This window comes from Centruroides sculpturatus, unplaced genomic scaffold (genome assembly GCF_000671375.1).
Source record: "Centruroides sculpturatus isolate CEXI.00-Female unplaced genomic scaffold, Cexi_2.0 scaffold948, whole genome shotgun sequence".
NCBI classification, from domain to species: domain Eukaryota; kingdom Metazoa; phylum Arthropoda; class Arachnida; order Scorpiones; family Buthidae; genus Centruroides; species Centruroides sculpturatus.
The window spans coordinates 6,792-17,968 of NW_019385420.1; the positions used below are offsets into that span (position 1 = coordinate 6,792).

An 11,177-nucleotide genomic window follows, 5' to 3' on the forward strand; every position below is an offset into this window, starting at 1 on the left:
GAAAATGTAACTTCGAATACGCAGAAAACATACAAATTAAAAGCAAATTTAATATAGGCTTATATTACATAATAATTACTAAAATATTTCCAATATACTGTATATCAGTATACAACCTCTTTTTCTATAATAGGTTTATATTAACAGAAAAAAATAAATAAATAAATTATGCATAGTCTCTTTTTTCTTGAATGATATTTTATATTTATTTCAACAAATAATTTAAATTTCTTGTATCTTCAATGAGAATAAAATTTTTTCCGTTTTCCGTTTTTCCTCCTAATAAAATAATTGAATTTTATTATTACAATATAAAATTTCAATAAAACTATTTTATAAATAATCTTTAGATTAATTTATAATTAATAAATTTAAAAAATTATTTCAAAGTGATATGATAAGATTTGAATTATGGGAAATTTTCGTATCGGATATTAGAAAAGACTTTACACGTTTATCACTTGTTGATTTTCAGTAGTTCATTCCGTCGGGAAAAATGTCCATTTTACGAATAATTTCTAATAGATATTTTGTTCAATGTCAGGTAATATCGCTTTTATTTTTATAAAAGTTATAAGTTATTTATAATTAAATAAAAATATACATTTTAATTTTTTAGTAATTTAAAAAAAATATTAGAAAAATATTAAAAACGTGTGAAAATGTGTATTTAACAAGAATTTTTAAGAATTTAATTATATTTAATTACTATTGAATTAATTTTGTTATTATTGATTGTCATAAAATTGATTGTCATAAAATTAAGAAAAAGTTTAAATTATAATTTTAAATATAATGTACAATAAGCATTATTTATTTGCAATGTATTATCTCAGTTGAGAATATATTTTCTGCAGATGTCAATGTTTACTGAAGTAATCAAGTAAATTAATGGAAAATAATTTAAATTACCTGTTTTATTATGTTTATTAGAGGAATTATCTGTTATTTAAATAATAGTAAAATTGTTTGATGTTTACAAACTTTGTAGAAAATTTTTGATGTACTGAAATAAAAAAATAATTACAGTAATATAGGATGATGCCGCCCGAAGAGCATTAATACGGCTGGATGAGCAAAACAATAATATAGTTAATTTCAAATAAAATGAACTGTGTCATTTGCTTGCTCGTTCGGCTGTATTAAATCTGCTTTAATTATAATTAAATAGAGATTAAATATGAAATATGCAATTATTTTGAACCATAATTGAAAATACAATACAATAATAATAAACAAATACAATAGTTAAAAATACAATGGTTGTTTGTTTTTATCAATTACATGTTTTAATGTTTAAATTAAAGAATAGATGATTTTTGTAAATTTTGATGATGATTTAAATTTTGTTATATATTCTTGATTTAACTTATAAATCAAAAATATATAAATATGTGGTTGAATTTTCAAATTGAAATATTTAAATATATTTTTATACAGTTTAAAGTAAGATATTTTAGAGATTTATATTAAAAATGTAGTTTTAAAGTTTACCAGAATTTTAGAGTGAATAAAAAACATTTAGAGCATGGACTTCAAAATATTTTGTTTATAAACTCTTATTTATATCTGATAAATTGAAAGAGACTAAAGCTGAATGACTGAATGTGTATTTATATTCAAGTCTAATCAATTTACATGTATGACATTCTATGCTACAGCCGTTCAATTTCTTGCTGAGGATAGCAAATAAATGCAGCAAAAATCTTTTGCTATTTAATTACAATTAATTGTTGGATTAAAGGTTATTGCTTATTCCCATCAATATTTATTTTTAGACTAGCAAATGTTTATCTTCTATCTCTTTACTCATAAAGCAAATAAAGTTGAAATAACCACTTTAGTTAATTTAATGAAGTAATACATTTTTACAATAATATGATACGATAAGTGGCTAAGTTTCTAGAAATGCTAGCATTACTATTTCTTCAACTTTACTCACTGTTAAAAGTATATTGCTTACTTTGTCATAAAACAAATTAGTGTAATTCACATCTGACTTTACCGTATTTGTTTTAATAAATATCCTGAGATTAAAATTTTGGTTTTAAAAATATTTAAAACTGTAAACTGGATGAACTGAAGAAACTTTCTTCTTATGAATTCATAAACAAAATTACCTTATTTCTTTTATCTCATTTTTTAAACAATATAATAATTAAATAACTTATTAAAAAAATATTTATTTAATCTGATGTTTTCATATATTTGGTTGCATTGCCAACTGTTATCTAGACCTCCATCCAATCTTTGCTTCCAGACCAAAAAGATATAACCATACTGGTCACTTTAATTAGCCAAAAGGTAGCCAGATAATAAATCTGGCTTGTTATTTGATGATTGATATTCTAATTTTTCAATCTCTTTAGGATTAATTTTTATCAATATGGTTTCTCTTATATACAGTTGGACTTCCATATTAAAAAGTTCCATATAACAAATTTCTTATTTTAGAAAACTTTTTGGTTGTTGAAATACATTATTCAATTAATTCAACTATTCAAACTGGGTTTACATAAATATATTTAATATAATATTGAAAATACATTTTTTTTTTAAATATTTGCTATCAGTGCATTATCTGTATAATGAATTCTTCACATTTCCTACAGATTTAACTGTATTTCTACTTTTCAGCAATCTTGATTATTTGTTAAATTTGACTTTTTTTTTCTTCCTGATAATCTGTAAGATTATCAGAAAGAAAAAAGTCAAATTTGTGTGTAAGATGTATGAATGTTTGAATGTATTTAAAATGTGAAAAATAAGTGATTTTTATACATATAATCTTTTAATAAATTAAATAATTTTTAAAGATTAGGTTATTCATTATTGAAACCTCTACATACATCATGAAATAACTTTTTATTAACTTTATCATAGTATTATTTTCTAGCAATAGGTTGATGGCCCATTATTTCATAAACTTTTTGTCTTAAAAATATATTAAAATTTAAAAATTCTCTTGCTATTCAGTTGTGTTTTAATGTAAAATGTTTCTAATTCATAAAAATTCTGTTTTGCTTCAGATTAAGATTATAAAGTATTTAAATTTTAGTTTTAAAAATGTATTGTCTAGCTGTTATGTAATATAATTTATAACAGGGAAATTATGGAAAGTATCTGGGGAGTTCAAAATTTGACTGTCTTTTTGCATTTTTCAATGTTTTAACACTCCATGAGCCAAAAATGTAAAAACACAAACCTCTTACAAAATTCCATGTTGTCATCTATTTTGCATTATTTCTCAGGACTGGATGAACCAAACTTGATTGGTTTATTTCTTTATATGGGGCATTGATATTAAATTTTGGTAGTTAAAGGCCAAGGGGGTGGGGAGATAGATAGGATTGGGTCATAGGTTATCTCAAATGGAATTAAAGAAAGTTTCATTTATTAGCATTCACAGTTTCTTTAAAAAGTCACTCCTAACTCCAAAAATTGGCCATTTGTCTTTTTATAATAATTAATAATAATATAAAAATGATTTTTTAATAAAATCTCATAACAGATAATTTTACAAAGTTAAAGTTATATGTAACACTGAGTGCTGGGAAAGCCAAACATGAGTTCTTGTCAGCCTTTTTAATCAATCCATAATTAAAGTTTGTTTATTGATCATGGTAGCAAAAGTATCAAAATATCTTTAGGAAATTTATTCCATCATAAGACTTTCCAACTCATAATTAAAGAATTAAAATTGATAAGAAGAGATTTACTAAAGTGATTTAAAATAAGTTTTAATTTGTCATAAATTTTAAAATCTTGTAATAAAATTTTAATAACCTATAATTTAAATTAACCTGCCATTGCTCAAGATTGAGTGCTGCACTGTGCTTACCTTTCATTTTAAAACATTTGTAACTTGGGCTACTTGGAAGTTTTGTGGCCAACCTCTCATCTGCCTTCCTTCTTGAATATCCCCTTCAACAAGATACTGGAATCAGAAATAATAGTCATCACTAACACTTTCAGTGCCACCTTTCTTTTAGCTGTGTTTGACAAGTTAGTGCAGTGCTCACCCATGAGTAATCCTGTGCAGGGGCAGATCTACATAGGGACTAATAGGGCTTAAGCCCTGGGCTCCCAAATGTCAAGGGCCCACAAAAATTGAATTATTATCATAAATTTTTAATACTTTTTAATTAACAATGAGCACTTATCAATATAAAGTTTGTCATTCAACACCATTTTATAAATAAATATATTTCAACTCTGATTTTGATGTTATTAAAAACGAATTTTAAACTCCAATTTAAAGATTCTTAATCTGATAAAAAATGGGACACCATTGGACTTCAACAAGCCCTAGGCCCCAAGAAACCTAGATTACCCCTGATCCTTGTTTTTTTTTTTTTTTTTTTTTTTGCATTTGAAGTGGTACAGTTCTAATTGTGAAGTGATATTGTATATATAGTACTATCACAGAACATTATGAAATGTTTCTGAAATGGCTTGATGAAGAATCTGAGGAAGAAAATGTCTTTCTTGCAGACAATGATAGTTGTCTCTGTATGAAAATACTGGAAGTGTTGAGAAAGAAACCAGATTCTCCAAAGGCAACATCAGTATCAAGAGAAAAGTGTGCACATTGCCCAAAAAAATAATGGAAAAATAGCATCCAAGAGTGTATGTAACATATAGCCTACTGCACTGATCTGCAGATACCACATAACAATCTGCAAAAATATCATTTTAAAAATCCAGATTAAACAGATTCAGAACTTGTATAGAAATTATAATTAAGTTTAACAATAATTTCAGATATTGTATTTGTTTTTAAATTGATATCTGATCAGATATAAATTTTCTGCTTCTACATCAAAATTACTTCTAATGTATTCTAACTAAAGTAAAGTAAGGTAAACATTAAAATGTGTGTTTATAAATAACTTCTTGATCTAACAAGGAGATGGCATGACGTTGGAGTCATCGATTTTGATCAAACTTATAGTTCATCCCCAACAACTGACATGTGCCAAGCAGTAAGGTAAGCAGCAATGCTCAAAAGTAAAGGAGAAAATTGAGAATGAAAATTGTAAATCACTTAAAACCTTCAGAATTTTTTAAACAAAAGGACGTTGTTTAACTTTTAAACAAACAACTACTTGATTTACAATTATATTTTTTTCAAATGTATCATTGTTTTGTTTGGAAGAAATCTTATCACTGAAAAGTTTACAAATTTTTTTTAATGAGTTTTATATTAAATTGTTATATAAATATAATATATTTTTGTTTTAATTGACAGATGTTTTACAAAATTTTATAAAATTAAAAATAAAAGTCATTTTTAATTTTGGGAATTTATATTGGCATACTTAATGTGCACAAACTTCCATATATTCAATTTTATTTTTATGATTATGTAAAACTGACAAAACGAAGCTGAATCAGCCATGTAATAATCAAAATATTGTAGCATTTTTATCTAATTACAAAAATATAATTTTTTCGAGTAATTAAGAAATGCTTATAATTTATCCTGTTTTTACTGGATAGTAAATATTTTCACTATTTTTCATAATTGTTTAATTTTTTATGACAAATGTCTATCCACTATTATCTGGTATTTATATTTATAAGCAAAATACTGATAAATTTTTTTATTTGCTATCTTTACAGTTTATCTTATTTTATACTCTAATATTTAATTAAACTTACTCAATAATTTACAATGCTTTATAAAATTATATTTGCTTATTTTTAATGTATTGTTGATGGTAATGTTAAAACTATGTAACCATGTGGCCAAGCTGTGGCTCATGAGCCACATGCATCTCTTCTATCAATAGACTTCTATTGTTTGCTCGTATGTATCGAACACTTACTCCTAAAATCAGATCACTACCCCTTATTATATATATTTGCTGCATCTATTTGTGTTTATGAGGAATAACACCAAATCCCTAATATATATATATATAGTAATAAAGATTATATATAAAAGAACAATCCAGGATGTGACTCTTGTGTATTTCTGATAAATGATTCATCTCTCCTATTGTGACAAGGTTTGGCCATCCCTGCTATATAAGATGATGATGCCTACAGGTTAATCTAATGATTCTTCATTTTCAGAAAACTAAGTTTTATACTTTTCAGTTATAATACTTTTTAATTATTTTTGAAAGTGACGGGCATTACATTTTTTTAATTAAATACAGTTTCTAGACAAAGTATAAAAAATAATCTATGTATGAATTTGTTTTTTGTATACATAAACTTAAACATTTGTTAAATTTAAAGTACGGTAGACCCCCCTATAAAACGGGTTTATATAATATGGATTCGTATATAACGGCGAAAAAATTGCGATCGTATTCGTATAAACGCTAAAAGAGACTCATATAATACGGTAAAACATCATCTCTGACTCGTGTCACGACAGGATTGATTGAATCTTGACCAATAACGGATATTGCACAAACTGTTGAGTTTAAACGAGCAGCAGACCTACTAAAAACCATTTATTATTTAACATTCCTAAAAATTATATTTATATTAATGATGTCTCCAAAGTTCAGCGAATTTTTCACAGAAAAATAACTTATCAGAAAACACGTGCCTGCCATTCAATGTGCCACTCCACAACGAAAACAAGCTTAAGCATTGGCATCGTTGAATGGTGCACACTTGGTAAGCAATCCTACAATTTTTTGTTTATAGCATAGTTTATGTGGATTATTCCCAAAAAAATTATACATGATTTGGAAATGTTGAGTCAAATTAGTCTAGAATCAATTAATTTTATGGAAGAAAACCTTTCAAACAGTTGTGGTCCCTAAACTGCATACGTGCCGGGCTGTGATTGGCTCATGTATTTAAGTGATCGTAAAAGACGAATTCATATAAAACAGAATGTATCTACTGTATTATAGGGGGTCTACTGTATGTAATATTTAGTACCTAAAATAAGATACATGTGCTAAGCATATTCTGTTATGGTGTGTGGATCTGTAATTTTCAATGAAAATCTTTATTATTCATAATAAAAATTGATTTTAGTGTCTAAAATAAATAGTAAATTTTATGAATATTGATTTAGATGTTTTCAAGGAAAATAAATAGGGGAAATAAATTACACATTGAATATTATTGGATGTGGAAAAACTTTTGAACTTTTCTTTAATTTAGTTTACTCTTTATACAGTAGATATTTCTTCAATAGTATGTCTTTGTAATTGTCATATCATTTATAGATGTACTATATTTTAAAGTGTTCTTTTGTAGATGAATTAATGTAGTCTATGTGTTAAGTTAATCTAGCTTTTATATATATATATAAATTAAACTTTTTAAATAGTGTTATCTTTATGTTGTTTAATAATATAGATCTGTTTCCATTTTTATAGATTACATTTTTTCTGATATCAGTTTATTACAATAATATTCAACTTGAAAGAATTTATTAAAATCAAATTTTTCTAAGTAATTATGAAGGGAAACATTCTAAATTTAGTTTTAAGATAAAGTAATCTTATCATTACGATAATTAATTTTGTTACAAAATTTAAGTTTTTGCAATAGTAAGCTTGAATTTAATCATAAATTTTAATTAAATTATTATTTGTGAATGTATTTGTGTAATTTCTGCTGAAAATTATATGTAAAAATTGACTCATAAATGTTTGTATTCATTTTGTCATTGTTAATGATTTGTCTAAAAATTTAATTAGATTTTATTTTAAAGATAAATATCATATGACAATTGAGGCATTATTATAATTAAGAAATATTTATCTAATTTGTTAGTCATATTTTATAAATACTGTATTGGTTATAAGATTAATTCAGTAAATAAACTTTGGTATCAGTACAAGTTCTTTCAGTGCACAGAAAATGATATAATATAGCAAAGAATTATTGAACAACTAATGCAAGCTTTCAAAATGTTGGAAAAGTAACTCTTACACAGTTTTGTAATCACTTTAAAAAAAGAATATTTTATATTATTTATATAACATTTGTACTATTTTCAATTGTTTAATTTAATTTTTTATCAAAAAGTATAGAAAATTTCTACTGTAAGAAAATTGGTAACACACAGAATCAGCCATATTGACAAAAAACTAAGTCTGAACACAGTGCACTTCACTGGCTTTGCTGGCTCTGGAAGCAACTTTTTTCTGAATGCTGTTTACCGTAGGCAGTTCTTTTACTAAAAAATTTGTGTAATCACTAATGCACTTGATTAAGACAACAAGTTCAATAAATAAACTAAGAAATATTTATCCAATTTGTTAGTTATATTTTATAAATATCACTTATAATTATAGATTTCAAATGGTCTAAAAATAAATAAAAAATTATCATAAGTTTTCAGATTTGTACTGTTTGACTTTTGAACCATTCATATGATTTTAATGTTGTTACTATTATTTTAGGATTGTTTTTTCTGAATTAATGATTCCAATAACAAATAATTTAAAAAACTGAATATAATTTGTTACTTAAAAAAGTTTGTTCGGAACTATTATTATAAAAAAATTTAATTTTCTCTATTTTAATTTATTATTATAATATTTTTACTTTTGTTTATATATTTTGAATAATTATTCATTAAAATGTTTGAAAGTTTATAAAGTTTTCATTTATGCTTTCATTTACTCAAATATTCAAAAGCTAAAATTTTAGAAATATTTAAATAAGTATAATTTTAAGCTTTTCTTAGTTATCTATATTTTCTCTTTCAAGTAAAGTAGAATACTGATGTCAGTTCACTTCATAGATACTCAAACATGAATATTATTTCTTGCTTATTAATGTTTCTTAGTTTATCATATTATCTATTAAAAAGTAATTTCAAAAAATTTTTCCTTCATACCTATAATCTCAATTTTCTTCAGCTTTGACTTATAATAAAAGTGATGTGGATGTGTGTGATAGTTATATATTTAAAATAATATTTTTATCTTTTACTGACTATAATACATGTATATATTAAAAATTAAGTTAATTTTTTTATTCCATATTACCATATTAAATTTTTCATAAAGTAAAAAGGTGATTATCAATGATATAAAATGACTATAGAAATTTATTGCCAAAATACAAGATGTGTTCAAAAAGTTCCATGAATGGATATGCAAAATCAAAAAGTATCAAGGATACATTTTTTTGTGATTTTTATACATCATTCTCATGCATTTATGTAATATTAATCATAGAACTCACTCATTTATATGTTTGGGTTACAATTTGAAAAAAAATGTAGACTCATAAGTTCCCACTGTTGTCTGTCTGTATTTGTTGTCTTTTCTTAATCTCAAGAATGAGTTAGATAGATGAAAGATGTGACCAGATATGGAAAGATTGGGGCAGAAGGCCCTGATTAACTATATATGAATTTTTGATGCAAACTGGAAGACATGTTATTTCAATTCAAAAATTTTCCCTGAAAGGTGATGACTGTCATGACTCTATTGTTAAAGGAAAAGTATGATGTACAGGGGCAAGTCACTACTAATTTGAGGTGGAGAGCATATATTTTAAATTAAATAAATTAAATATATGGCTAAAAATTGCAGCTTGGCATTGTGATGATGTCACAATAAATTATTGCTTGTTATAATAGTTTTTATTTTCATAAAAAGATCAGATAGTGAAACTTTTTAAAATTTGTCATAGAAGGTTTATAGAGAATATACAGTGAAAATACAGTAGTTAAATTAATTGTAAATAAATCACTAAAATATTGAAATCAGTCATTTGGGAACTAAACATAAAAACTTATATTTTTCTGTGAAATGACATGACAAAGAAGAATTTTCTAAATAAATATTACATTGTACAGAAATATTGTAATTATCAAACAAAACATGATTTCTAAGAGCTTAGAAATCATGTTTTTTTTTTCTTTGAGTAGCACTTTTATATTATATATTAGATGATTCAGTTTCAAGAGTTTCATGATCACAATTAATTGTATCAAATTCATCAAAATCATCCCTTGCCATCAAATAGATGTTATGAAGTACACATGCTGATTATTTTTAGAGAGGCAACATTGATGTTTTATTTGCATCAAAATATTTTAACTGTCTAAATCTTCCTTTTAATAATGGAAAGTTCCTCTCGATAACAATTGTGCTTTTTGACAGCTTATTATTATATGCATGCATTTAAGCAGTTAGATGACCATTATTTTTAAATGGTACCATCAGTGACACCATAAGTGGGTAGGTAACATCTCTCACAATGTGATAATCTGATAAGAAAGAATCACTAAGTTTCTGAATCACTTCAGAATTTCTAAAAACTCTGGCATCGTGGACAGAACTGCCTGCAAAGTTACATAATGAAAATTCTTCTGGTTTACATATTTTTCCACTGCTTCATTGGAGCTTTAATAGGAATATAGCACCTATCAATTGCCCCAATTATACCGGGAACCCAGCTATATTTTTAAATTTTCTTGTTAAATAGGCATATTCTTCCAATTTTGACCATTTTATAACATCACTTGCCATTTTTACCAATTCAGTACAAACTTTATTCAGGTAGCTATACAGGGTAGATTTTGAGACGTTGAATCTGTCTGCTACTGATCTATAATGAAATAAAAAGTTATTAATTATACTTAAATTTAATAAATACCAATATTACCATACAAATTTATTGTATTAACTTCATTAACTTAACAGACTTGATGAATTTCTTTAAGAAAATTATTATAAATTTATTTTTATTTGTAAATCTTTAATATTGCCAAATTTCATACATAACTAGTAGCAATGAATTATGTTATCACTTAGCTATTGGCTTATCTAATTTTGAAACATTATTTAATAAATTTAAATACAATATTTAGCTTTAAAATTTATTAAGTAGTTTATTTTACCTGAATAATTCCTGATTTGCTAGAAGCCAAATTACCGACAAAATTTGCTTGTTGGCATCTAAACAAGGTCTTCCGAAAGAATTTATTAATTTAAGTTTTAATTTTTTCAACAGAATTTTGAAAGTACATCGCTTATTCTAAAGTGATGTTGGAAGTCGTCACTTAAATACGAAAAACAACACTTTCTATGTGTTCTTTTATATGCACTCCACTTTTTCTCTTTTTTGAAGTTTTTAAAATAACATAACTTTTAATCTCGTCTTCAGAATTATCCAAAAAAAAAAAAACTTCAGACACAATCGCACTAACAATGTTAGAACCATTTATGCTTTCA

At 25.0% G+C, this 11,177-nt stretch overlaps 1 protein-coding gene across 1 annotated transcript in view; it reads left to right on the plus strand.

The window, feature by feature from the left end:
• The first annotated feature begins 429 nt into the window (after positions 1 to 429).
• Positions 430 to 11,177, plus strand: part of LOC111638803 (probable citrate synthase 2, mitochondrial) — a 65,470-nt gene continuing 54,722 nt past the window's right edge. Inside the window, exon 1 of the mRNA XM_023384555.1 lies at positions 430 to 544. Coding sequence (XP_023240323.1) covers positions 497 to 544 — 48 coding nt within the window. The 5' untranslated portion in view covers positions 430 to 496. The remainder of the gene's footprint in view (positions 545 to 11,177) is intronic.